At 45.9% G+C, this 27694-nt stretch overlaps 3 protein-coding genes across 9 annotated transcripts in view; 2 read left to right on the forward strand and 1 right to left on the reverse strand.

Moving 5' to 3' along the window:
- The window catches only part of PIGL (phosphatidylinositol glycan anchor biosynthesis class L), a 56325-nt gene extending 42310 nt beyond the window's left edge, over positions 1-14015 (forward strand). Inside the window, exons 4-7 of the mRNA XM_080629877.1 lie at positions 591-658; positions 8965-8996; positions 13053-13186; positions 13877-14015. Of these exons, the coding sequence (XP_080486003.1) occupies positions 591-658; positions 8965-8996; positions 13053-13186; positions 13877-13975 (333 nt within the window). The 3' untranslated portion in view covers positions 13976-14015. The remainder of the gene's footprint in view (positions 1-590; positions 659-8964; positions 8997-13052; positions 13187-13876) is intronic.
- Positions 14016-14495: 480 nt separating this feature from the next.
- On the reverse strand, positions 14496-25536 carry CENPV (centromere protein V). Of its 6 annotated transcripts, XM_080629879.1 has the most exons (8): positions 25396-25536; positions 21546-21662; positions 20090-21337; positions 18531-18847; positions 17502-17600; positions 16645-16714; positions 16138-16252; positions 15245-15800 (listed from the first exon to the last, which is right to left on the reverse strand). In XM_080629879.1, the coding sequence occupies exons 4-8, from the start codon at positions 18779-18781 to the stop codon at positions 15676-15678; spliced, it is 660 nt and encodes a 219-aa protein (XP_080486005.1). In that variant the 5' UTR covers positions 18782-18847; positions 20090-21337; positions 21546-21662; positions 25396-25536; the 3' UTR covers positions 15245-15675. The 6 variants fall into 6 exon arrangements, 5 of the variants coding, with proteins under 5 accessions (XP_080486005.1, XP_080486006.1, XP_080486004.1 ...); XR_013958053.1 differs by lacking the exons at positions 21546-21662; positions 25396-25536 and adding an exon at positions 14496-14609 and having other exon boundaries at positions 15620-15800; positions 20090-21519; XM_080629880.1 differs by lacking the exons at positions 21546-21662; positions 25396-25536 and having other exon boundaries at positions 20090-20258; positions 20757-21519.
- UBB (ubiquitin B) lies at positions 25465-27694 on the forward strand. Of its 2 annotated transcripts, none has more exons than XM_080629875.1 (2): positions 25465-25603; positions 26391-27694. In XM_080629875.1, exon 2 carries the CDS (start codon positions 26397-26399, stop codon positions 27540-27542), a length of 1146 nt encoding a protein of 381 aa, XP_080486001.1. In that variant the 5' UTR covers positions 25465-25603; positions 26391-26396; the 3' UTR covers positions 27543-27694. The 2 variants fall into 2 exon arrangements, with proteins under 2 accessions (XP_080486001.1, XP_080486000.1); XM_080629874.1 differs by lacking the exon at positions 25465-25603 and adding an exon at positions 25661-25795.

A 27694-nucleotide genomic window follows, 5' to 3' on the forward strand; every position in this document is an offset into this window, starting at 1 on the left:
ATCTTCTCATGCAGTGAAAAGCCCAGCTTAATGGTACAAAAAATGCAGTCAGCTGAATCTTTAAAAAAGCTAATTCTCATATTGGAGTATTTTATCACTATGTTATCCTGTGAGGAAGCCCTGTTGCAATCAGGACAGTAGATTGTGTTGCTCTTGTTCAAGCAATTCATGGTACAACAAACTATAGTTCCACCCTGTAGTGCTCGGGCATTCTAATATGTTCTCATATCCAGGAGAGAATGATTCAGAGAATGGGACCTCTTGGGTCACAAACAAGTTAGTAACAGATTGCTTTGAAAGTAACCTTTTGGCCTGGCAATAAGTACCAAGTGCATCCTGCCAGTGAGAACAGGGTATTTGTCATCTTTCTGTTGTTCAAGCTGTTAGACCGTGTAGTCATCTAGGTCCAGAGAGTCTTGTTTGTTTAGTCGTATTTCTGTAGCATGAGTTCACATACAAGGCCTCATTGTGCAATACAAAAGCAACTCTCTGGATACAGTGGGCTGGGACAGTGCTGTTTGAGATGTCAAAGTTGGTAACTGCACAGTTTCCTTCTTCAAAATGGTTATTGTTCTGTGGTTTTATTGCAGGTGGTAACCTTTGATGCAAGAGGAGTGAGTGGTCATGCAAACCACATTTCTCTTTACGCTGCTTTAAGGTACAGTGTTCTGCGCGCTTCACTGAATGCCTCGCTATGGTTTTATGAAGTGAACATGGTGTTTGGGTGTAACCAAAAAGCTAATAGCTACAGCTAAAAGCAGTATGAAGTTCACTGATATAACTGAGTGGCAGGCTGGGGGACATGATACCACTTGGAGAAACTCTCACAGCTCTGCAAATGACCTACAGTATCCTTTATTATTCCATCTGCTGGTGCTTTGCCAGTCTCCCTTTCACTGGGCCCTCTTTGCTCTTCCTGTCCTTGATCCCACTAAAATATGCCACAGATCACATTGCACTTCTGGTTTGAGGAGAGTGTGTGAATATCTGATGCCTGAGCTGGTGGTAGTTGGATTTTGGAAAGTTCTACACCATTGTTCCAGAGGATGTTGCCATCCTGTCCAGGTACCTGAATTTACCTCTCTGACCCAAGGATATTGATCCTTCACTGGAGCTGTCTCTATTTAGCACTCTTCCTAAGTCAGTTCGTTCCTTCACCACTTTATTTGTTACATTCTGAGAACTTCTGTCTCTGTGCTGTGATCTGGAGGGCTGCTAGACAAAAATACCTTGTATTAAGATCACCCGAATTTTGCAGACAAGGCAGCTACTGTGTTTTATTTTAATCCTGTGCTCATTCAGACTTCATTGTGTCGTAGAGAGATCTCCTCCAGAGCTGCCCCTGCCTTTCCCAGGCATGAGAAGAACTCTTGCAAGTATATCTTGTATTTTTAGCACCCATTTGTTTTCTGAATCATCTGTGCAATTCCAATAATTCTCTGGCTCTCCTTGCTAACAGCATCACAGTGATTTGCCTTTCCTGCTTGCCTAGAGAAAGCTGCAGTGCCACAGAATCCGTACTCTGACCAACAGAGCTGCTCTGGGAAGATGCTGGAAGTCTTTGCTGCTATCTGATGGCTGGAATTCAATTTTAGAGGGGATCGTGGCTTTTCCCAGCAACTTCTGAAATAGCCTCACAGAAGGCAAAGGGGTGGAGTTAAAGCAAACTGTGCTTGTTTGGGCTAAGCAGGGAGATGCTTTCCAGCACAATGTTATTTGAGGAGTGAGGAACAGAGGTTGATGACCGATGCTCACCTCACTGGCACAGAGGGACCAGAGAGCTTTCAGATGCCTGGACATCTGCTCAGTCAATTGCTGTATGCCCTGCAAATAGGAATGGAGGATGGATTGTTAGGTGACCCTCTAAACTCCTCTAATATAGGGAAAACAAGCTAGCAGCTGAATTATGTATGAGAAAGTTAAGGAAAACTCTCCATTTTGATCATAGCTCTACTGTTTTCTTGCTTTGTGGCTGTGCAGAACTCACTTTCCCACCTCATGCTGTAGGTTGCCTGTGTGTGCTGTAGGATGGTAAACCTCTTCTCAGAGTACATTACTAGGAAGTATTAATTAAGTGCAAACCCCTTGAACTCAGACATTTGCATTAGCCTACAGCAGAACATTGTCCTGGGTTGATGAGATACATGCTGATAGGAACACCAAAGTATAAGCAGGGTCTCATTAACTAAGGGCTGGTTTGTGTCTTGTCTCTATCCCAGTCCTGAATCAGCAGAAATAAGCATGGTGGCCCAGTCATCTGCGTGTGGCAGGAGTGATGCTGTGGACACTGGGAGGTTAAATTTATTTTTAGTGGCTTGCTTGCCCTCATTATTTTTCAGTTTGTGCTCTGAAGGAAGTAGAGCATGACTGCATCACTCCTGATTTCCAGTGCCCTGATGAGTTCTCACATATTGGCCAGTACAGGCAGTGCTGGGAGCATATGCTGAGGCTCCCCACATCCATCCCTGCCAGCAGGGCAGTGGTTGCTGCCAGCCAAGCAGTGGTTGCTGCCTCTGGGGCCCCACTGCTACATGGCAAGAAAAAGGCAAATGAACTCTCGCCTCCAGGTATTATGTGCAATCTATTAGTAACCATCTTTAAACAAGATCTGCAGGATTCTGCCTCCACTGTGGCTGTAAGTGGAAAGAATGAAGCAGAGGGCTGGTGCAGTGATCCTCAGCTCTTCTGGATGCTCCTAATCAGTGGGAGATAGACTTGTGCCCACTACCTAAGTGATGGCTGTCTGCAAGAGCAGGGGTAGGACAGGCTGCGTGACCCATCCCACAGCTCCTTGCTTCAGCAGGTTCAAATTACTGAACAGCTTCAAGGAACAGAACAGTTCAGCCAATGGTCATAGCTGAGCAGATGCTCAGTATTATCTGCTAAGGGCATAAGTATTCTTTCTAGTGTCTGGAACAGAGGTTACGTTCAAAGGAGCAGGAACCATTCAGAACAAATGTGCCCTTTCCCTTGCAGCAACCTTCCTCCTGACAGCTTGCAGAGAGTCCAGCTGCCGCTGTATGTCTGGGCTTCAGATCTGGGAGGAACTGTGAAATGCCAGGGTCTGAAGTTGGTTTTTTTTTCTTCTGCAAGGGACAAATGAGAAAAAAACAGGATGGGAGAGGAGCACAAATTGCAGTTTGATTTCAGTCTCTGCTGGGAGTGCTTCAGTTCTGGCTTCCAGATGGGGAAAAAACCCAAAAGCCCAAACCCAAGAAAATTCCGTTGTAGAAAAGAAGGGAGAATTGGAAGCAATCCTCTCTAGCTCTGTTTTTTATCTTGTTGCCTTGATTTGGCAGCATCATTTTCTCCTATCCTCCAAAAGGCCAAGAGAGGCTGCATCCTTTACACTTGTCTACAGATAAGAGCAGGTCTTGAGTGACATCAAGGTCACTTTACTCCCCTCTCAGCACTTGGCCAGTCACTGATCACTACAGCAATAAGCATGGTAAACACTACGTGACAGGAATATTTGAGAACCGTTTTCCTGCACTTTGAAATGACAGTGTTTGCACAGAGATTACATGTAATATCTAGGTGGTTTAGTTTTGCATGAGTCATTGTGCATTTTGATTTTAAGCGAGCCCTCTTGCCCAGTAGCCTGGCAAATGGGGGGCTGGTTTTGTTGTTTGCTTGCTTGCCTAGGGTAGAGAGGAATGGTCTTTGTGAGGGGGAGGAAGGATTGTACCACTTCTTTTCCTCAGTGAGTTATCAAATCCATTTCATCCCAACTAGAACAGAAAAGAATAGTCCTTGTCTGCTTAGGGCAGAGCAAACTGAGTGGAAAATAGGAGCTGCTATATTTAACCACTGTGCATTATGTTGTTATAGCAACTGCATCCATAAAACTTATATCAATGATGCCATGTAAAAAAGCTACATCAAAGACTCATTAGCTGAGCCTGTTTTCCTCAATTCCATTTGGAAAAACACTTCCCAGTCCTGCAGGATGTTTCTTAACATTCACCAACTCAGTGGCAGGTTGTAAATGAGACTGTGCAGAGGTAATATTTGGGAGCTTAGTGCTTTATCACCCTTGAGCTGATTATGATGCAGCTGGAGTGCCACCAATGCCTTGTTGCCCTTACCTGTCACAGCCTGATTATTGAATGCCCCATTTATGAATGCCATGGGATGTGGCATGTAGCAGAGGGGTTGCACTGAGGCTCCCTGGAAGAGGAGGATTGATTAAATGCCATTTTCAAAGACATATATTGGAACAATGAACAGTGCATTGTCCAGCCCAATCACACTGACTCAGTGGGTAGAGTTCTTAAAAGCCACCAGCTGCATTACATCCCAACAAAGCACAGTTCTTGTGTTGAATTTCCAAGGCCAGGTCTTTAAGGATGTGTTGAGGAAGCTGGTTTGGGGGTGATTAGCAGTGAGTGGTGTCCCATCTCCCATTTTTATTTGATGCCTTCTTACAGCGTGGGGCTCTGATCTCTCACTCCAGCAACTGTAGCCCATGCATTTCAAATGAATGGTATCTCATTTATGTTTTTAAAGCCAGGGTACTGGTTTTATTTCCTTTGCCTTTTCCCAGAAATTATTTCTCTACCTTGGAAAAGGATTTCCCATGTCACTGATGTGTTTGTTCAGGATTGTTTAGCCCCTGCTGAAGTTCTAGGTTCCCTGCAAAGTAGAGAGTTGAAGAATAACAGGGTCCAGTATCTTATGTTTCAGCCTGTCCTGTCACAGGCCAGCTCACTTTTAGTACTTTGTTTTACTGATCTTAAATGCCCCGGGGGGAACTGAGGAGTGGTGGCTGTGATTGCACCTAAACTGCCCCCGTAAGGCCAAGGCAGAACAGTCCTCCTCCTTTTACCCTTTGAGATTCTGTCCATTTCCCTCAGAGAACTGCCCTATGCCTGGCACACATCCAATAGCTGGGTATGTTGTCCTGGATTTTACCTTGTTACTTCACCCCTGCTCTCTCCTTTCCTTAACTTTATGAAGATCGTTCAGTACCCTTCCATCATACTGTAGAGAGCCATTGGGATAAAGTCGAGCACAGGGCACCATCATTGGAGGGATTCCCCCCAAAGAATTTTTGTTCGCCAAAGAAACAGCCTCAAGGAATGTCCTTCCCATCCTCACTAGGCTACTAGTGGAGCAGTGGCACTGCACCTTCTCCCAGGCATTGCAGGGACCAAAGCAGAGAGCCACAGAGCAGCTCTGTCAACTGGAAGAGCTCTGAATCACCACCTTCCTTTCTGACTGGCAGGACCATCTTTAGCCACTGCAATACACATGAGTACAGGGTGCTTGAATAGTGTTTTACAAGCTGCATGTTGCTACATAGTGTAGTTCGGGGTGCATGGAAATGGAGCCAGAAAGTCCGGTTAGGGAGGGAGGTGTTCCAGATAGCAAACATTCAACATCTGGCAAGTATATCCTTCTAATGTCTCTGTGATTCCTGGGAGAATGACTCTTCTTCCTCCTTCACATCTGTTTCATCAGATTAATTGGGCAGATTAGAAGTTAGGATCCTAATGGAGCCCCAATGCATCTTTAAGACATCCATTCTTTGCCACGCTCTTCAGAATTGTATTTCCCCAGTGATCTGCAGCAGCCAGCTCAGTCAGTTCAGTAAAGGGTTTTGCCTTTGGCCAGGGGATACTATTTGGAAAGCGAAGTCATTGATTTCAGTGAATGATTTCTCATCAAACAGAACATCACCAAAACTATAATCCACTCACCAGGGCATCAGTCCTGCTCCTCCTCCTCCCCAGAGGAGTTCTGTGTTCCTCAAGACTGAATTTTCAGCTCCATCTTGACTTGCTTTTTCGTACCATCGTGGGATGGTATCAGTGGTCAGTGCCTTTTAGGAACTTGCCCACTCTGCTGACATCGTCCCTCAAGAATGACTGAGTAAAGACAGGGAATTTGGGAGCTAGCTCAGTTCTGCAGTTTGCAGGATGAGGGTTGTTGGGCAGTTTCAGTTTTTCTCCTGAGCGGATGTAGCTGATGGCTGCAGACAGCAAAAGCTTTTAAAGCAGCTGGTCCTTGAGGGAGGAGCTGGTGCTGAGTCCTTGCAGCACAGAAATGGTGGGTACCTTCAGACATCTCACAGCCTTTTGAAGCTCTTCATTGCAGAGGGTCTCGCTTTCCTTCAAATGTGGATCTGAACCTACCACAGGTGTAATAAAGAGTGTGCAGTGAGAGGTGCCCTGTAATAGCTGGCTTCTGGCACTTGGTGGGTAGGTGGGAGCAAGCCACTTGGATCACTTCATGTTTAAAAAGAATGTATAAAAGGTCTTCCCAGAAAAAAAAAAAAAAAAACAAAAAAAAACCAAAAAACAAAAAACCAACAAAACCACATGGAAATAGCTCCTGAAAAAGAGCCTGTTTGTGTTTGACTTTGAGATTTGGTGCCAAACTCTTCCATTTCATCCAAACCACAGCAAGTCCGATCTATAAAACAACATTCCCAAAATGGCAACAACAGAGAGCTGCAACCTCTCCCCTACTTGGAAGTGTCCCACAGAGACGGCTCCAGCAGGGTGGAGATGGGAGCTGAAGATTGATCTGGGAGAGCATTAGCCAGTTTTATGAACGTGTGCAGGAGGTAGAGTTGTGTTTCTTTCGCTCTCTGCAACCACGGTTCATTGCCATCTCTTGCCTGAGCAATACCATAAGCAAGGATGGAATTCCTCTGGAGCATTTCAGCTGGGTGGAGCCCATTCCCATAGCTCTGTGCTCAGCCTTGCCGAGTACTGAAGCGCTTGGCTCAGGACAAAAAAGCATGAGGAAAGAATCAGTTTCCTTATGTCTGCTCTTCCAGACCAGCGACAGGTCTGCCTGGCAACAGCCTTGAGCACCTTTCAGTAACCAGAGTACAGTTTGTGTCTCCCTGAACCTTTATACAAGCTCAAACTCCTGAATTTGCTGCTACATCAAACTTCCCTTCCCTGCTGAAGATGCTCTCTGCTCCTGGTGAAACGTTTCCATATGGATCTCTCCTTCCTTCTGGTTCTAGTGGCCAGGAATGGTTATTATTAGCTCACTCGTGGAGCAGCTCTTCACATCCTCTAATTTGCTGTCGGTGCTTTGAAGGTCCCTCTATGGCAGAGCATTACGCCCAGCATAGACACTAGGGCTTGGATAGTTGGCCAGATTTCACAACCACTCACTGCTTTATCTTTCCAAGCTTGTTTTAAAAACTTCCCACCCTGCTAGCTGTACCAAGTGCTGAATCACTTCTTTGGGTGGCCAGATTCAAGTTGTGGGGGAAGAAACTTCTGGCAGAAGAGCAGAGCAGACATTAATGGAAACACTTAAACTTTCCCCCCCCCTCCACCACCCCTGAAAAATTGCTGGTAATGTTTACAAGGCAACATTTAATAGTCTTTGACAGAACAGTAGGACTTAAGTAGTGGGGTAGAAGGTGGCCAAGTCAGTATTACAAGGCCATTGTTTAGTAGAAAAGGGTATTGCTTGCAGATCTTTGGCTCTGGAGAAGAAATCATTGGCAGGGGAAGAATCTATTTAAGGCATATGTCTTCTGATGGCTGTTTGAGTTCAGCCATGACCCGCATTTCTGGCTTGACTTTTGCTTTGAATTGCTTTGGGTATTCATTACTCCGTGCTTCCTATTTTGTCTACACCTGTGTAGCTAATCCTTTTCCTTGAACTTAACCAATAGCCAGAGATAATCCCAGTTTGAAAGTGACTGAGAAACAAGAGTTTACGTGTAATGTATGTTTTATCCTAGTTGATTTACACATGAACTGTCACATTGCCCCTCGTTAAATACACCACTATGAGATGATAACAATCACTTTAAATATTAAACAGGGTTAAATAACTTTCCTTTTTTTATTTTCTTTCTTCTTTTGGCAAATGTTCCATTGTTTGGATGTTTTTCTCTATGGAAGAGCTGGCTGGGGTGTGGGACAGCTCTGAGTGCCACCTGCTGGACACCGGCTTCCTCCCATCCTCAGCATGGGCAATGCAAATGGTGATGTGAGCTTAAGTGTCCAAAGAGCCATGAACCACGGTCTAGAGCAGGAAAAACATGAGAATTAAAAAGGAATTGAAGCTAATACCTCTAATGCCTTCACCATATCAGGACCATTTCCTTACACTTTTTTATGGAAGTACCATCACTGCTCACGTCTCCTGCGCTGGTCCTGTCATTCTCTTTCCAAGGGATGCATTTTTGCTACAAAGACTTTATAGAATCATAGAGTGGTTTGAGTTGGAAGGCACCTTAAAGCTCGTCCAGTTCCAGCCCTCTGCCATGGGCAGGGACACCTTCCACTGGACCAGGTTGCTCCAAGCCCTGTCCAACCTGGCCTTGAACACTGCCAGGGATGGGGCAGCCACAGCTTCTCTGGGCACCCTGTGCCAGCGCCTCAGCACCCTCACAGGGAAGAACTTCTGCCTAAGAGCTCATCTCAATCTCCCCTCTATCAGTTTAAAACCATTACCCCTTGTCCGCTCACTACTTGCCCTTTTAAAAAGTCCCTCTCCAGGACAGAGTCATGAAAGGATCAAAGTCTTAGTGAGCTAAAGGTCAGAGCAGCTTCTCCAATGTCCCAGTGCCACCAAGGGTTAGAAAGAAAGAAGCTGGTCCCCAAACAGGATCTGCAGCTGAGGCAGTGTCCCTGGTCAGCAGACAAGGCTTTGAAGAGCCGTGCCAAGGTGTCAACCTTTGGCAGCCTCTTGCAGTTTCCCTTAGTGGAACATGAGAAGTTTGAGAGTGAGTTGGATTTATGGAGCTTGTTTGTGCTCAGTCCCAGCAGCCAGGGTAAGGAAAGTAATGGCAGAATTGTGTGAGAAATGAGGCTTACATTGCCTGACGTGTGCATTCAGTGTCAGCTCCTGAACTTTCCAATAAGATTAGCTGTTGTGAATGTGTATGTATTATTAAGAGAAAAGGGTTGGTTTACCATACAGAGTAAACTCAGGATCTCAATGACCTTACTGAGTGTTTACCCCGTGTATCTTCATTCACAGGTATCTGCATTCAGAGCGAAAGTTACCTGAAGGTATGTGACATTGCTTTGTGCCTGAAGGCTCATGGATGTGTAATCCTTTACATGAATGTTCTGTCCAGGCTTTCATCTGCCTAACTCACATCTATTTGCAATGCAAATGAAACCTTCAGCTGAACTCTTCCTTGCCCTTTTATCTGCCTGCAGTTTTTCACTAGCTCAGGCTTTTCTGCAGTCACTTTTCCATCCTTTGGGGTTGTCCTGTCCCTGCCTCTTGTTGTCTTGCATGCTCATGAGTGCTGTTTCCAGGTCTCTCAGCTCAGTCCCAGAGGTTTTTCATGGGCGCTTTTTGTGTGCTTGTTACAAGGGCCTCAGAAATCATTATCAGCTCAGCCCAGAATGGTTGCATGTACCAAGCTAAGCTTCCATCAAAATGTAGTCAGTATGAGAAAGGTACCTGAAGTCTTCGTTGGCACAACAAATTGTTGGAGTGGCTTCTCCCATGCGTAAACCAGCAAGTATCTCTGAGAAACTGCACAAGTAGCGAAAAGAAAGAAGCAAAGTACAGAAGCAGGTTACTCCTGCCCCTGTTTTTTAGCTGCTGTCTCAGAGCAGATCTGCAGCCCTTATCTCTAGCAAACAGTGCCTGACTCAGGGACAAATTTGTGAAACTAGTTTAAGCATAAAGCTGGCAGCTGTTTGGACAACATAGGAAGGTGGCTCAACCAGGCCCACCCAATCAACCTCTTGCTCCCTCAGCAGTCATCCAGGCTGTGATTCTTTACTGCTAATTCCTGAATCATTATAGGATTTGAATGTGCTGCAGCAAATCTATTTTAATGCCCTGCTAGCAGCAAATTGCACACTCAGGTTTGATGGAGTGTAAGCCAAGATGGCAGAATGCCCTTTAACTGGGTTCTGACTCCAGCCTCTTCAATTCTCCCCATCTATGAAAGAGGAGCATTAATGTCAGCTTCTTTCTTAGGACCTTTCCTTTATTCAGCTTTGGGATGCAGGAAACAGCTCTGTGTGTGCTGTGTGCAGTACAGAGAAAGAACAAGGAACTGCAGTGGTAGATGATACTGCTAGATGTCAGGCCTTGTCTAGACTGAACCACCTTCATATGCTGTTCATGCAGGTTTTTTTAGATAAACTGTGGTCCTGAATATGGGCTGTGCCTCAGATTGGTGTATAGACATTTCCATTTCTCTAGCAGTATCAAGAGACTCCTGAAGCTATGTGAAAGCTTTGCTGCTCTGATTACATCACATCTGACATGACCTACAAACGTCAAAGGAACGGGGAGCTCCCATACTGCTGCTTACGCTAAGCCTTTCCAAATATAGTTCCAGTCTCATTGAAATTCCCAGTATTTATAATTCAATCTGGCAGGCATGCAGGGCTGTGCATCCGAGGGGCTTAAGGAAATGAGTGATGCTGGGATTGAGGCTGCCTGGATAGAGCTGAAAGCCGTGTTCAGGCCATGGAAATGTGCTGCTTTCCTGTTAGGAAGAGGGAACTTTTTATGGGTGAGCTTGTGTAAGCCCCCGTGATCAGGGAATCCACAAAAAATCTCCCTGCAAATGCAAAAGCCAGCTAAGCCTTGCACTGCCTCAGTGATATGCACATGAGCACCCTAAATGTCCTGGTTTGCTTTCTAATGCCTTTAGCCAGCATAAACACAACAGGCTTTTTATAATCTGTAGTCAAGTTCTCCAGCCCAGGCACAAGCACAGAGGCTTGTTTTAAAACGCTGGACAGCTGCTGGTGTGCATTCACCCCTGCTACTGCCCCATGCAGATACAACCAGTGCTCTTCCAAAAGAATAGGTGTGTTAACGTCTGTCAGGAGCAGGGCAAGCTTTTAGCACCCACAGATCTGCTACTGATCTTCTCATTCTAGGCATGCTTGCTGCATAAGTGATTTGGAAGTAGAAAACCAAGCTGAACAGGCTGCAGGCTCCATGCTCTTCTATTCTGGGCCTAATCCACTAGCTATATTGATCTTGCCCTTTCTGCCAACCTAGAGAGGTTGTATTACACTGTTAATCCCATCCTGCCCAGGTCACAGTCACAACAGGCTCTGAGAAGCTTCACCTGCTGGTGTCAAAGGACTACACTCATCAATGGCGGCACTTCTCTTACCCTGCTTGGCAGGGAGCAGCCTGCTTCTCTGAACCCTTTTCCATCTCTGCCTGGACTGTACATTCCTTCCTTGCTTCATTTCATCTCATGTTGCCTGTGGAGCAGCCTTTCTGTCAGCATGTGGAGATACTTGTCATATCACTGACACAGAACCACTCTTACAATGCCCTTCATTTTGTGAGGCTGGAATGCCATTGCTTCGCCTGAGCTGACCGATGGGGCCCAGGTGGTCAGACTGAACAATGAAATCACCTGCAATTGTTTTGAGCTGTTATTGCTGAGCCAGGCTCTATTAACAATTGCCCCATGCTTGCTCTAGCTGTGTCCTCTCCAGTAAGCACTAAAAAGCAAACAGGTGGGTAGTGGGAATGCTGACTGCAGGAGGAAGGGATCCGTATCTATTCCGCTTCTGCGCCATAGTGTAGCACCTTGATAATTCTTCTCTCTGAAACTACCCACCAACATATTGGGCCTGCTGAGCAGCCCAGGGGATCCCTGCAGAGGAGGGGAGGGTGGTTCCTCTGCTCCTAGCACATCACAAGCTTGCTTCCGAGTTTTCTGCTTGAGAATAAGAAACATCTTTAGTGGGAGTAATAGAACTATCTGGGCACTTTGTGTGCAACTGCAACGCTTGTTGCTGCAGAGCATCCTCTGCAATAGCAAGATGAAACCTTAGGGCAGCCAAACAGCAACTGCTCGTCTGTCACTTGTCAAGGAGGACCATGAGCGAGATGGGGGCTCAAGCTCACAGTCAGGAAGTGGCACAAGCCATGCTAGTCACACAGCTGTCAGCATTCCTGCATGTCCCCCCGGAGACTCCAGGGAGCTTGGCAGAGCCATCGCTCCTTCCAGATGGCACCGCACAGCTGCTGTGCACCCCGTTGCAAGGGTTGGATGACTGACCTGCAGTAGGACACGATACTGACATGGATAAGACAGGAGGGTCTTCAAGGTAGACGTGTGCCAAAAGTGATCGCAGCCTGGTCGCAGCCTTAGTCCCAGCCTAGGCAAGGGAAGCGGCTGCGGGTCCCGGCTGCCTCCGCTGCTGGCGGACACCGCCATCTCCCGGCAGCTCCTGGCAGCCGAGCCTGCAGGAAGTCTCCAGCAGCTTCAGCAGGGCTTTTCTTCTCCTTCCTGGCACAGCGCAGACTCGTGCCAGAGTTTGACGGATGGAAGTGCCAGTGATGTTTGCTTCTGCCCCTGTCCTGGAGAATCTTTTCCCTTAGCAGGACACAAGTCCTGCCTACGTATTAGGGCCAAGAGGCGTCTGAGCACCATCAGTTTGCTTTGTGCTTATGACATAACAGCTTTAGCAGTGTTAGATGTGAGCACAGCAATTAACTTGTGAGTTCAAAGGGCTCTTTAAAACAGAAAATTCCACCCAGTAGAATCTTTATACATGTTACCTTCATCTGCTTAATCACAAACATTGAACAGTGAGTTCTGGAGCTCTGCTAAAGTGTAACAGCCTAAGTTAATATTTGATACAGCCATTCCTGAATCTTGTGGGTATTTGTTCTGTAGCTAAGAATTGGAGTAAAAAGAGATTTTTTTTCTTTTTTTTTTTTTTTTTTTTTTTTTTTGTAGTTGAACCAGAAACTGCTGTTTGAAATTTCCATAATATGATAAGTGCCAGTACTCAGAGTCAGCTGTGCTTTTCCTTTGAGTCTAACTTACATAGGAATAATTGAAATTATCAGCAAAAAAAAAGAAAACCCAAACCAACCAAACCCCTCTGGTATTCAAAACTAGTGTTGTTTTCTACAGACCACGTAGACAGCAAGATCCAGTACAAATGGTCATAGATGTGCACTGGACACATAGAGATCCTGCTTCCCTTTTGCACAGAAAGGATCCCCAGGGCCAGCAGTATAGGGCAGGCTGCAGAGACCTGCTGAGCCTACAGAGATGGGCATCTTACAACAATACTGTTATTTTGAAGTATTTATCCTATTTTTGTGTCTAGGGTGCCGTGTGCTCGTGCTGGAATCAGTCAGTATCTTCCGGAAGTACATCTCCTTCCTGGATGTACCCATTTCCTACCTCCTGCCCAGTGATGCACTCTTCATACTCACAGAGGAGGAGACTGAACAAGCCAAGGTGAGATGTGGTACCTGTTTCACCAGGTATCTCACACATTTAGTGCACAGTCCCATATATTGGAATCTGATTAGCTCCCCTTCCATAGCATTAAAGTGTTTGCCCAGCAGACAGTCCTGTTAATCCACTAATGACAGAACTTTCCTGCTTTTGAGGCTGCTAAAAGATAGAGTTACATATGGAAACTGCTCTGATAAAGGCGGCGTTATTCCCTTGTGGTTTTTGTTTCTGACACGTGACCTTTCTAAGCTGCGTACTATAAATAGATTAAGTTTCAGCTGGCAGTGTATGATCGGAAGCAGCATGCAAAGTGTTCTCAGATGCACACCTATCAGGTTTCTGCCTCCACAGCATGTGAACACCCAGGCGTGAGATCACATAAGGAGGAGGAGTTATATGTGACAAAGGAACTGTCACAGCACCAACCTGCAGCTGATACATGTCCTTTCTAGCAGGACCCCTCTGAACACTAGGCAGCACACCAGCAACATAGGGGTGGACAGGGCTCTCCCCACTCTTTAACCCCAGAAAGTAGACAGCGTTCTACCTCCCAGTACTTCTTCCCTACTACTCACTGAACACAGGCTGTCCTACAAGCTGGCAGTGAACCTTACAGGAGGCCTAGGAAACTGCCTTCATGTTAGGTCTGGAATGTTCTTGTAATGCTTTCTCAACTATTTTTCTTTCTAGAGAGCAATGAGGTGTCATCGCAGCCAGCTCCTCTGGTTTCGCCACATCTACATGCTCTTCTCACGTTATATGGTGATCAATTCACTGCGCCTTCTGTAACAGGGGCAACTTCAGGAGTAAAAGAATGAGTGAAAAAAAGACTGGGCCAGACCCAGGACTAAAGCGAGCTCACCTGTGATGAGGATGGGATTCTCTTTGTGTAACATTCGTTCAGACTACAAAAAACATAGACTGTGGCAACTTCCTTCTGAATGTCTTGTTGCCTGATACATTGAGATGAACAGGGTTTAACAGCTACTCACTGTCGAAGCTTAAATAGGATAAGAATTGGACTAACCTAATACAGGAGTATCCTGCATTAGAGAAGACATGGCACAAACTATTATTCCCCAGGAGGATAAAGCTGTGAGGACTGCTTGGCAACTGTCTCTTGGTGCTTTTGTAAAATCCAGGTATCAGGAGTAACTTTTCAAAGGACATGCTATCTCCAGAGATTAAACTAGAACCACCAGACCTGCCTTACTCAGACTGAACTTTAAAAAGCCAAAGCTTATGAATAAAACATCAGAAATCACACAAATTTCTCCGGTTGCACTGAGCTTTGCTGCTAATGCTGCTTCTTTTGTACACATGGTGTTGCAGGCTCCACCTTTGCAGTGTCCTTCATTCAACATGAGCATTTCTTGCTTCAGAATATGGAGCTCACAGTCAACTCACAAGAGTCTCAATGGACCTAAGAATGAGGTGCAAGAGTAACTGTAACTAGGTCTTTTATAGAACAGAGATAAAAATTGCAAGAGATATTTCAAAAGTTGTTCTGTAAGAGAGAAGTGCAGGAGTTAAGAGATCCTCTCCCTTTATGTTAAAGGTAAGTGAAGCAGCTTTCAGTGGTTTTGTTTCTTAGCCTACTAGTGATTTAGGTTTACATGAGGTCATTGTGGAGTAAAGTCAGCACTACTCAACATTTTTGTAGGCCTTTGCACTCATTCATGTGGGCTCACGTCTGCAGGAAGCATCTTTCCTGGATCTACACACCCTGTCAGTGCATGGTCAAGATCACAGCCCAAATGGCCAGATCCTGATCTGCTGCTGTGAGCACATCCTCCTCCTGAGATAGCAAACAGGTTCCTGGTTGTACTGAAGTACATGCCCATTGTGTGACAGTGTTGAACTGTTCCCTGGCCATGAGTCAGTGCCTAAGCATATGCCTACTCAGCCTTAAGACCATGAGTAAGTCCAGGCTTAGGCAAAACAGTGCTTAATCACATGAATAACTTCAGTGGCCTCTCTCTTGTATACAGGTAGGTTACCTGTGTAATGCTTTACTGAACCTGAGCCTGTGCTTTACTGAACTTGAGCCTGCTAAGCTCTTTCAAATCCTTTTAGATACATGGCCAGTTCATTAAAGTCAAGAGAGAAAAGTCAATGTATGTTAGCATTATGTCCTAAGCAAGAGATTATCTTACATAGGATGTTTTCATCAGACAGACTTGAAACACAGGAAAGATCCATACAAGCAAAGATTAGGTTTTTTTTAATTGTCTTTTTGTACTCTGTTTATTATGATTTAAACTTCAGCACAGCTAAGGACAAAGTACCAAAATAGCAGCCCTGGGGTTTATGGAAAGGAAGTAGTTTGAAAATTGAAAGTCACAACTGAATGGGACAGGCAGCATAGAAAGATTTATTTAAGAAACACAGAACAGATAATAATAATGTAGAGATTGATTTTGCCTCACCCACCAAAGCCCAGGCTACAGTTCCACAGCAGTGCGCCAACATCAGCTGCTGGAAGTGTGTCAGGGTTTTGACATGTCTCTGATGGTCTTGTGTTCCTTCACAGCCTTCTCCCATTCCTTGCCATTGATATCCTCTGTGACAATGGTCTGCACGGTGCCCTCATCCAGGCAATGAGGAGCTATTCCTGAAGAAAGACAGAGTACATAGAAACCTGCATCCACATCCTGTGTGGGAGGTGCCTGCACTGCTCTGGATTGGGGCATCTCAGGGCATGCTAAATGCTCAATCCAGCTATTGCTGTACATCTGAGGAGCCTAGATGGGAAGAAGCCCACATAGCAATAGGTAAGACTTATGGAGGAGCTACAGGTTCAGACTGCAGTTCCAGATGTGTAGTACTTTAGCAACAAACTCTTAAGACACATGCTGCTCACTGCTGTCATGTTAGCATCCAATGGAGTCTTTACCCAAGGTTTACTTGATGATTACCTTTGGTTACCACAGCTTCCTTTTTCTACCTACCATAACCATCTGGATTAGAACGAGGAGTATAAAAGCTCTGTACACCACAGGTCTTGCAGAATGTGTGCTGGGCCCTATGGGTGTTGAAGGTGTATGTTGTCAAATTATCGGCACCCTGAGCAAATGAAAAGCGGTGTAAGTATTCCAGACAAACAGAGGTATTAATTTTTTTCTATGAGTCTGTAGATAAGAAATCTAAAATCTAAAATACCACCTTTGTGCCTTTACTTGAGATGAGTTCTGTATTCATGTTCCTTTTCTGAACCCCTGTGTATATACACATGTCCATAACAGTCAAATCTGAGAACTGCAAGAGCTGTGAAGTCAGCTCACTATGTAAGATGCCCTAATACACCCACACCAGACAGCATAAAATTCAGCTGTTTCTCCCAGTTAGCCATAGACAAACTTAGGATAGAAAACTGGCTGCCACTTGCTTCTTTGATGATGACACTGGCTTATCCTGCTCATGTTCACAGACATGCTCTTACTGCATTCTTACTCTACCTTCAGCAGCTTGAAGCGCGACGCTGGGACAATGAAGTGTCTGTTCTGTTTCTTTGTGCAAATGCTGCAACTGTAAAAGAAAAAACAGACCTTTCTAGAAGCAGTGGACAAGTTGTGGACTGCAGTCAGATCTATCATGGACCTCCGGCCAACAGAAAGTTCACCAACAGCTAAAATGGCTCCTGGAAGCATCACAGAGGTAAGCAGCAACAGTGGACTTACGGTATCAGTAGTGTTTGGCCAAGCGCACCCACTTAGACTGACCCTACATGGGTACACCAAAAAAGTGTTCCCTTACACCAAACATCAGATGCCATTTTTGATTCACATACACAATCTCAACAACCATAACAAGGCCCTAGGCCTTGTCTCTAGGCCTGAGAAACCCATTTAATCTTTCAGAGCAGACTTGGCCAGTTTTGTCACCATGGATTATCTTGCAGACAAGAAGGAAAGGGTCAGAAGTTTACCTATGCGTTAGAAGCAAACTACCTGCAGGCAAAGGGGGATTACTGCTGAAATCGGACCGTGTTGTAGTTTGAGGCGCATGTGGTCAGAGATGTCATGTTAAAACAGGATTGATGTGCTCTGAGCACACTTGCACTCAGAGGAAACATAAAGCAGGCAGCTGAGTCCCTGTATTTGTAGATCTCTCCTGAGCAGTGAGCAGGGCTGTGAGACCAGAACTGCATGAAGAAGTAGCACCTGATCCCATATTGGATCAGGACATAATCAGAGGTATACCCTATAGGAACAGCTCAGAGCAGTTGTGTCATCTTTTAGCTGTAAGGTGTTGACTGGAAAAGCATATGAGCTTATATTCATCCATGAGAATAGGGAGCACATAAAACACTCACTTGCAATTGAAAACATGCAGATCTGCTGAAGCCCAGACCTCAAAGCGGACTGCTCCGCAGTGACATCCTCCGGTGTGCTTGACCAAACCCCGGTATTCACTGGAGAGGGAAACAACATAAATGTTTTCTCAATGTAATTTTTAGGGGTTTTTCCAAGAAAACAGTAAGGTTTACGCTACATGATCCAATTCAGCTTTGAGCAATTGCAGAACACCAGAAAACATATCCACTCCAATGTGTTTTAATAAAATGTGCCAGAGTGACAGTGACTTTTGTCCTCTGTGGCAATGGTTCTTCTGGTTTAATTAAAATAGTGCAAAGGAAAGAAAAGCAGTAGTTCAAGGAAAATGCATTCCACATGCAATACAACACATGTGCTGTCCTGCCAGAGACCAGGACAAAATGCTGACCCAGAGCCTGTGCAAAACTCCCACAAGGAACTGAATCTTCCCACAATTATCCCACAAGTGCTCCAGCACTACTAAAATTCCTCAATTTAAAATCTGGGAAAAACAGAGATTCTACATAGTATCTGAAATGCATTTTGTTGGATACTGTAATTGCAGAGGAACTTCATGATCGAGGGATTTCCCAGCTTGTGCTTTCTCCTTTTCCCCAACCGCCTCCCTTGCCCCTGGGCAGCACTGCCAGCCCAGCTCCAGCGCAAAATGAGAGTGAAAAACCTTTTCCTTTCGGATTTTCACTCCCCTGGCCAGTTACTGATTACAGCCCAGAGGCCCTGGTTGTGCTCTGGAAGGAGAGAGCACAGAAAGGGGTGGAGATGTAGCAGCTGAGCCTCAACATCCCCCGCGGTCCCCCCGAGGGCATTTTTGATGGGAGATCCCAAAACCACAGGGAGCTTTAGCAGAAAAAGCCACTTTCTCCGCGGTGCCTCCGCCCCCCCGCCCCTCACGAACAACCCCCACCCCACTCCCTGCAGCTCTCCAGATGGCTGTGTTTAGTGCTGTGCTGCCAGGAGGTCAGTGATGTGGCGGGGCAGTGCCCGCCGGCCGGCCCGCCCGTACTCACAAGGCATCCAGCAGCAGCCGCGCCGCCTCCTCGCAGCTCAGCCGGTGCCGCTCCTGGAACGCGGCCCAGCGCCCGCGCTGCTCTCCGAGATCGAAGTCTCCGGGCGCGAGGGGCTGTGCCTGCGCCCCCGGACCGGCCGGGGCACTGACAGCCGCCTTCCCGCGGCAGCTGCGGGCCGAGCCCGCGGAGGGGCTGGCGGCGGCGCTGCCCCGCAGGGACCGCCGAGCGCTGGCCGCCCTGAGCCGCCCCATGCGCCGCAGAGACGGGGTGCGCCGCGCCGCGTGACCGGGAGGGGGACCGGGGAGAGGGACTTTGACCTGACAAAGGGTAGATTTAGATTAGACATTCGGCAGAAGCTCTTCCCTGTGAGGGTGCTGAGGCGCTGGCACAGGGTGCCCAGAGGAGCTGTGGCTGCCCCATCCCTGGCGGTGTTCAAGACCAGGTTGGACAGAGGGGCTTGGAGCAAGCTGCTCTAGTGGAAGGTGTCCCTGCCCGTGGCAAGGGGTTGGAACTGGATGAGCCTTAAGGTCCCTTCAACCCAAACCACTCTGTGATTCTGTGACTGGAAGCACACTGTTGCACATCCCTTCTACGTGCCCACCCTTGGCTAGGGATAAGACTGCTGGTGAAGAGTACTATGGTGCATCAGGATGTGCCTACAAAAGTGTGGTTAGTCCTTCCTGAAACTGGAAATCATTACTGCAGCTTTGCAGAGAAACAGGTTCTAACATGATTCCCGCTAGACAACCTTTCACAAATTCTGTCATCAAAGTCTTAAAAAGGAGAACAGTCAAGATCATAGAATTATAGGGTAGTTTAGGTTAGATAGTACATACTATTAAAAGCAACTAAACAAATAAAAACCACCCCACTTCCCCCCAAAAACAGCTTAGGAAAACATGAAAGCTCTCCTCTAGTGGTAAATATCTTAGAAAAGTTTATTCTTGAAAATCTAGAAGACAATGCTATTTCTCAAGTAAAATTATTCAATGCAGGGGAAAATCACAAAACTTGTAGTGTGCAGGTCACATTTGGTTGGGGAAAAAAACCCAGTCACTCCAAGGATGAGGCTTTGTGCCCGGCATTGGGAATTTCAACAGAACTGAATGTCTTGCTCTTCTCAGGAAGGGGAATGGGGAAAGCTGTCAACATGTGAGCTGACAGCAGGTTGTGGGGTGGAAGAGGCACTGACGGGTTATGTCTCAGCCAGGAATACAGCAAAGCAACTGGACAGCGATGAATGAAGCAGCATCAGGTCTGGATAACAGCTTTAAAAACACACAACTGCAGTGTGTAGGCTGCCTCCTGAGATGGCACATACCAGGACTCACATAACAACCCTGTGGCTCAGCACCTCTCTCCACTGATGATAGGAAAGGTGCTGAGTTACAATTTCCTGTTACTCCTCATGTGAACCTCTGTTCTGGTTACTCATTCTAATGGAACCATTTTAATACACTGTATGTGACAAATCCTGGCCCATGCCAGCATGTTTATCTGTAGCTCCTGAGCTGAGCCACTCCCAGACCTTTAGTCACCCTAAAGTTCATGTTAGTCACCTTATATTTTGGGAAGGAAAGTCACTGAGCTGAAACTGGAGACCATGAGCTGAAACTGAGCCTGTGCAGTTTGCATCATGGAGTCATGTGCTGTCAGTGCAGGGTACGGCAGTTTCAAGTTTGAGCCAACATGGTCAGTCCTCTTCTAAAAACACTAAACAGCACTGAACTGAAAGAACATATTTTAGGAGTTCATTAGCAATCAGCTCACACAAGTTACCTCCTCTCCGCAAGACAGGAGACACTGGCACTTGTATGCTCTCAAAAAGCAGTTCCAGTGGCAAAACTGATGTGCAGGCCATGTCATAGCTGCAAATCTATCCCTCTCTGCGCCTGTGCAATTAGTTCAGCATATTTTAAATGTAGAAAGCATTTTGAGAAGCTGAATTCTGTTCCCACTGTAACATTTCAGGATAAAGAACTGGGAGACAAAAATGGAAGAACAAAATGCAGCTTTGTTTCAGAAGGCTGCAGTAAAGACATTCTTTCTGCTTTTTTATTTGTATCCTATTTTATTATAAAGGACTCTTAGAGCTCAAAACTGGGTCTCACATAAATAACCAGTTCAAGAGCTTTATAGGGGATCTCTGACTGATGACAAATTTCACTGGTATGTGGATTTACAAGCCCTACATTTCAGTGGTTGCATATGGTATTGTCGGTGTACCTGGGAGGCTGGTGTTACCCAGTGCCTGAGGAGTCAACAGTTTTCCTGGTACATTACTTCCAAATCTGATACAATGTTTGCCAAACTTCAGTAGAAGGCAATAGCTTGATGAAGAATGGTTGTGGAGAAGGAAGCATTCAGAAAGATGAGGAAAAGTCCAGTAGATCAGTTTGTTTTCTTTAGGTATCTTGTGATACTAGAGTTCAACAGCTGACGTGGTTTAATGTTAAAGTACAAAGGTGTTTTTCTGTGCCAGCCCAGCCCTGCTTGTATAACAATGACTCAGCTCTGCAGAGCTGGCTTGCAGCCCGCATTGAGATTCTGTCTGCAAGGGCATTTTCATTGCAAAGGCAGCTACATGTTTGTGGGTTAAAGAGAACTGGTTACTGTGGATGCTTTTCATCTAGTAAGCAGGGAACTAGAAGTAGTGTATAGCTCACACCACACTTCAGGGAACTGAAGTAGTTAAAACTGCATAGTTTGTGCAGAGGAGAAAAATGTCAGTGCTTGGATTGTAGTCTTCCTGTTGAGGAGGAAGAATTCTGCACATTCCCCTCCCCATCAAGGGATCTAGGCTGGATCTGAAAACAGAATACAGGTTATCACCTCTAGGCCACTGGATGCAGGCTATTCAGATTGGCTTTGGCAGTATTGGTTTTTGTTCACTGTCACAGAGGTTCTATTTAAACACACTGATAATGATTAACAGTGGGTTAAGACTTATTTCTTCTGTCTTTCTGTTGTTTTCTTTTCAAGGTACTTCTTTGCTATCCTGCTGAAAAACCTCACCCCAGAAACCACATGCTCGATGGGCTCAGATGCAGCAGAGAGAACGTGAACAAAGAGAGCTGCTTCACTGCAGTGCAGCTTGGATCAGATCCAAAAGACTCGCAGGCAGGAGGCGGACTGGAAAAAAAAGATGCAGACAAGTAATTTTTAGAATAGACCTTATTATTGATTGTTGCTTTCCCTGGTGTGACATGGAGACACAAACCTGTGATGGCATCTTCATAAAATGCCCTTTAGAAGTCTAACATCAGCAGCATAGACAATTGCCACATGTTCCTTAGGGTCATTTAGACCTACAAAGATGTGCCCAAGCCTATTTATTGTGGCAGCACAGATCTTAAAGCTGTATCCTATGTGTCCTGCAAAGTCAAAATATCCTTTAAACAAACAGAGTAACAGAGGAGTATTGATGATGTTTCTCTTTTTACTACAAATCTGCATATCTGCTTGTTTTTCTTAAGCTTTCATCTCCTGAAGTTGGTAGCTTATTAAAAACTTTGTTTATTTAAGGTATTTTTAGCATAAGGCTTAAAACCCAAACCTCGGATAGTTGTCTTTTTTTGGTAATCTCATAATATTACACTCAATCTCACAGTACTTTGGCTTGTGACTCACTATTTTTGTAACCCTTGAGCTTGGCAGGACAAGGACAAGCAGTAACATGCCACAGCCCTGTTTGTCTTGTGGCTGGAACTTCAGCAAAGATCAGGCTTTATTGCAGAGATACAGGTTTGGGAAGAAAATATTTATCTCTACAACTGTAAATAGATAACTATAATTATCTAGTGTCATACACAGTGAGAGATGCCTGAGGTAGGTAATAGTATAAGAATATACATTGTGGGGTTTTTTCCTTGTGGCAAGTAGCCCTATTTTTATCTGAACAAAGGAACAGAACTGAGCTGGCTGCACGTACTCACATCGCCTGACCAGCCGGCTGTCCCAACTTAAAGCCTTGTACTAAACAGGTTGCTTCATTTGACATTGCTCACTTAGAAATGATACGTGGTTGCTAAGACGTTCGTGTACATAAAACCCAGACCCAGCTTGTGTTCTAGAACGTTACAGATTTGTTGGAAACATTTCTTTGACCTCTACATGCTTCACTTCTGAAAGTAGGTTGCTTTGCACTAGTGCCCAATGACCTACTTTTGAAACCACTTGGAAAGAAATACGTGTTCCCAACTGCAGGCCACTGGCACTACCTGTGCAGTCAGGCCAGTCACAAGATAATTTCGTTTTATTGACCTTTGCATTTATTTATATACAGTTCACAGTCAGCTGCTTGATGATTCTCGCTCACCAAGAGCTAAATAGTGGCGTGTATGTTAAATACATAGACTTTGTATTTATGTTGTATAACCACAACATAAAGAGATCTCCTGTGTCTGTATCAAATTCAGGTAATAAAATACTTTCTAAAGAAATTAGGAGGTAAAGCTGAAATTCAGTAAAACAAAGTCACCAGGGCATTACCTCCAGCCTGGGAGATCGTTCTGTACACATAATGTGTGAAAATAGGGCAGAATCTGGCTCACAATATAGAAACATTGCATTCTGACTTTAAAAAGAAGTCGCTTTCAACTTGGTAATAATTATCTTTGAAGTAGTGTTAAGGCATCTATGCAGATATTAGGTGTGAAACATTCCGGGCATGAGTTTACTACACAGGAAATGTCAAGGGACAGGAAAAGAGGCATTTGAAAAGCTTTCTGTATCCAGCCCACCCCCTACCCAGAAACAAAAGAGGTGGGCTACATACAGGCATGTAGATGGCTACTGAAGATTAATAATTAGGAGAATTAAACAAATCCAATTAGTAGAGGCTGCAAAATGATGGCCTGTGTGGGGTACGTTGCCTGCAGGCTATGGAGATCAGTTTAATTCTGCTGGGCCCAGGAGCTGCGTGCACAAAGCCTAACTCTTTGTTGACCTCTTTTGACAGAGGGATAACTGAGGAAAATAATGAGGCTTTTTGCATGGAATTGATGAATTTAAACCATAATTGTCTACAAGTACGAGCCTGTGTTCGATGTCAGCATGTTGCTGCCTGCACTTGCTTGGGATAACGTCATTTCCCTGAAGAACGAATTTTTCAGGAGCCATTATTAAGAAGGTATTTAAACAATTACCCATGGCAGGCCCATCTGGTGGGAGCTTATTCTGATCTGTTGATTTGAATACTTACACAGAAACAGAACAACCATACTGAAAGCAGATTGGTCATAGGATTTAGCCATACTTGGAAAAAAACCAAGGGAGAGCTCCTGTGTTTTCTGGTTTACACAGAAAGGGAAAAAAAAAAAGACAGAAATTTCTCTTTCTCCTTCTCTACCTAGAGGGGCATTAAAAAGCAAAGACCTGCACACTAAAAACCTTAATACAAGTCTGATGTGTTGAAACACAGGCCAGACTTTTTAGCCTCTTAATGTCCAGTTTAACACATACAAGATGTGGCCTTTCACATTTGTAAGTTTTAGTTACTCTGGCCCTCCTCTCAGGACTCCATGATCTTGTTTGGCTTTGGAACATGGTTCCTGGAGCAATGTGTGGGATATAGAGGATATGCAGGCCAGCCTTGGAACAAGCCTTTAGTCACCCTGGCACCAGGCAAACAAAACAAAGGTATTGGAAACACTGAGCAAAAATGGCAGCATAAAGAAAACAAATGTGCTATTGCCTAAATCTGATACTGCCTTCTGTCCTAAATTAATGTTGCCTGATAGTATTCCCAAGGTTGGTTATTGCCATGGAGCTGTCCCTAAACTTTGCAGTTACCATTTGCCCCTCTTCCTGTGAATACTTTGTGAATAATTATTGTTGGGATGATTTATTTCCTTTTTACTGTAAACCAGGAGGTACTAGCAGACACAAGCCCTGTTAGGAGGAAGGAAAACAAAAGAGGTTTGCTGTTGTTAAGGTTTTTTTAGTGGATTTGGTTGTCTTTTAGGTTTTATTAAGGGGAAAACAAAGTAGCTGTGTACTGAATATTGCCATTCACACACGTGCTTATGCTTTGTGAGTGGAGGATTTAAGCAAGTTCATCTGGCTTCACTGACAGAGCTAGCAGCAGATAAAACACTGCCACATAAAAGCCTACTTGGATTTTGTATACTCCAGATATGCATGATGTAAAAAGGGTTAGGAGACAGCCTGAAAGGTATAATGAAGCTTAATTAACACAAAGCACATTTCCACATCAGTTCTCAGAAGGAAGTTGTTCCATAACCTGATCAAAGCTTCCTGTTCTGAAGTAAACAGCCGTTTGCTTTTCAAATGTCAGCATTTCATCACGGGGGTTGTTTTGCAACCTCACATTAAAGAATTAAGCTGTCAGCTGCCTGAAACTGGTTCAAAGGGCTGCTCCAGAAACCAGCCATGTGATGAGGGGCACCGAGCGTGACACACCGGGAGCTACCAACGCTCATGAATGTCTAAGGAACTTTTTTTCCAGCTTTACTAACTCAATCCTGCCTTTTTCATCTTTTCGTCACATCTACACATGCAAAGCCTAGGCCTACAGACTATTCTAGGCTCTGCCATAAATGCTTCACACCACCCCAGGCAGGGAAGGGAGTTGGTCAGAGGTACTGGTATTAATATGGATCAGCAAAAAGCGGGTGCCGAGGAGCAGCCCCTCTTTCCTCGGGACACTCTTCCCGCATCCCGAGCCAGGCTCTTCCCTGAGCACTGCTCCAGGCTGACACAGGGATCGAACACGCGACCTATCGCAACCCTCTCCCCGCTGAACTCTGCCTCCGCAAGGCGACTCCCCCCTAGCAACAGCGCTGACCTCACCGCGCACCAATCAGCTCTGGGCAGCACCCGAATCTTCCAGAGCTTTCCTTACCCTCGCCCTTCTCTATCAGCCAATCAACATCCGGTCTTCTGACTGCTGCGCCAATCCGTGCCGAGCGTGCGCCTCTGTCCACCGCGGCTACCCCGCACCTGCAGATCCATCCGCGCCCTGAAATATCTGGATTTTTAAGGATCTGAGACCCTACACTAGGATTCCAGGACCCTTTTTCCCTCCGGAATAGGCAGTGGAGAGGAGAAAGGTGAGTATTTTTCACAACAGTGCTCTTTTACTTGGGACTACTTCGGGAGGCGGATGGACACGTCAGCGGAGGTGGGCGGGGCTGTACGAGCGGCACCGTATAAGTAGGAGTGAGTCGCGTCATCCGGTAGAGTACGGCTGCGGCAGACAGAGGGGTTTGTGCTTTTGGAGAGTGACGCTCAGGGCCTAAGACGTGAGTGGGGTGGCCGGAGGGGGGGGAAGCGGAAAGCATTTAGTGGGCTGTAAAGTATAAGCTGGGATGGCGGCTTGTCGAGCAGGGTTTTTTGCTGGGCAAGGGGGGGAATGGTGCAGAGTCTCGCTTTGCCGTGAACCAGTGTGAGAACTGTATGGGGGGGGGGGGGGGGGGGAACAGTAAAATTCCTCCTTCGGGAAAGAGGTGATGGTACGGGAAAATGGCGGAGGCTGTGGTTGGTTGTCCCGGAAGTGCGTTGCTGAGTCACTGCTGTGGGGGGAGCAGCGCGGGGCTGCGGGCGCAGGTCTTGCCGCGGCTGTGCCGGGGCAGTTGGGGGTCTTGAGAGCCGACTGGTGAGAGGTGATGGAAAGAGTCTGGTGTAGGAGCGTAGCGTGCCAGCCTTTGAAAGAAGTTCAGGTCGTTAAAAGTGAAGAGTTGGGGAATGGCTGTAGACAATACTATCGAAAAAAAGGCAATAAAAACAACGTAAAAAATACTGACTGGTTTTTGTACAGTGTGAAACAGCAATAAATCCTTTAGTTAGAAATAATTGAAGACTGTATTTCAATAGCTGAAACTTGTGTATGTTTTGCAGTTAAACATGCAGATCTTTGTGAAGACCCTGACTGGTAAGACCATCACCCTGGAGGTTGAGCCCAGTGACACCATTGAGAATGTGAAGGCCAAGATCCAGGACAAAGAAGGCATTCCCCCTGACCAGCAGAGGCTGATCTTTGCTGGCAAGCAGCTGGAAGACGGGCGCACCCTGTCCGACTACAACATCCAGAAGGAATCCACCCTCCATCTTGTGCTGCGTCTCAGAGGTGGTATGCAGATCTTTGTGAAGACCCTGACTGGCAAGACCATTACCCTGGAGGTTGAGCCCAGTGACACCATTGAGAATGTGAAGGCCAAGATCCAGGACAAAGAAGGCATTCCCCCTGACCAGCAGAGGCTGATCTTTGCTGGCAAGCAGCTGGAAGACGGGCGCACCCTGTCCGACTACAACATCCAGAAGGAATCCACCCTCCATCTTGTGCTGCGTCTCAGAGGTGGTATGCAGATCTTTGTGAAGACCCTGACTGGTAAGACCATCACCCTGGAGGTTGAGCCCAGTGACACCATTGAGAATGTGAAGGCCAAGATCCAGGACAAAGAAGGCATTCCCCCTGACCAGCAGAGGCTGATCTTTGCTGGCAAGCAGCTGGAAGACGGACGCACCCTGTCCGACTACAACATCCAGAAGGAATCCACCCTCCATCTTGTGCTGCGTCTCAGAGGTGGTATGCAGATCTTTGTGAAGACCCTGACTGGCAAGACCATTACCCTGGAGGTTGAGCCCAGTGACACCATTGAGAATGTGAAGGCCAAGATCCAGGACAAAGAAGGCATTCCCCCTGACCAGCAGAGGCTGATCTTTGCTGGCAAGCAGCTGGAAGACGGGCGCACCCTGTCCGACTACAACATCCAGAAGGAATCCACTCTCCATCTTGTGCTGCGTCTCAGAGGTGGCATGCAGATCTTTGTGAAGACCCTGACTGGCAAGACCATTACCCTGGAGGTTGAGCCCAGTGATACCATTGAGAATGTGAAGGCCAAGATCCAGGACAAAGAAGGCATTCCCCCTGACCAGCAGAGGCTGATCTTTGCTGGCAAGCAGCTGGAAGATGGACGCACCCTGTCTGACTACAACATCCAGAAGGAATCCACCCTCCATCTTGTGCTGCGCCTGAGGGGTGGCTGTTGAGTTATTGTGCACCTTGCTTAACGATGGGATTGCCATTAGCACATGTGTTTGCACTGTAGTTCTGTAATGTCTTAAGTTAAATGCAGAGTTAAAGCAAGCTGAAATACCTGCTGAACAACTGAAATGCTAATAAAGTTTTCTGTTGCACATCA

This window comes from Psittacula echo, assembly GCF_963264785.1.
Source record: "Psittacula echo genome assembly, chromosome: 15".
Taxonomy (NCBI): Eukaryota; Metazoa; Chordata; class Aves; order Psittaciformes; family Psittacidae; genus Psittacula; species Psittacula echo.

Bases quoted from the DNA above. Each gene is read 5' to 3' on its own strand.
- CENPV (XM_080629879.1), bottom strand. From the start codon at position 18,781: ATGGGGCGGCTCAGGGCGGCCAGCGCTCGGCGGTCCCTGCGGGGCAGC. The intron at 17,601-18,530 runs GTGAGTACGGGC...TTCCCTCTCCAG, and splicing joins CGGCTGCTGCTGGATGCCTT to TGAATACCGGGGTTTGGTCA. The intron at 16,715-17,501 runs GTGAGTGTTTTA...TTTCTTTTACAG, and splicing joins CTGCATGTTTTCAATTGCAA to TTGCAGCATTTGCACAAAGA.
- UBB (XM_080629875.1), top strand. From the start codon at position 26,397: ATGCAGATCTTTGTGAAGACCCTGACTGGTAAGACCATCACCCTGGAG.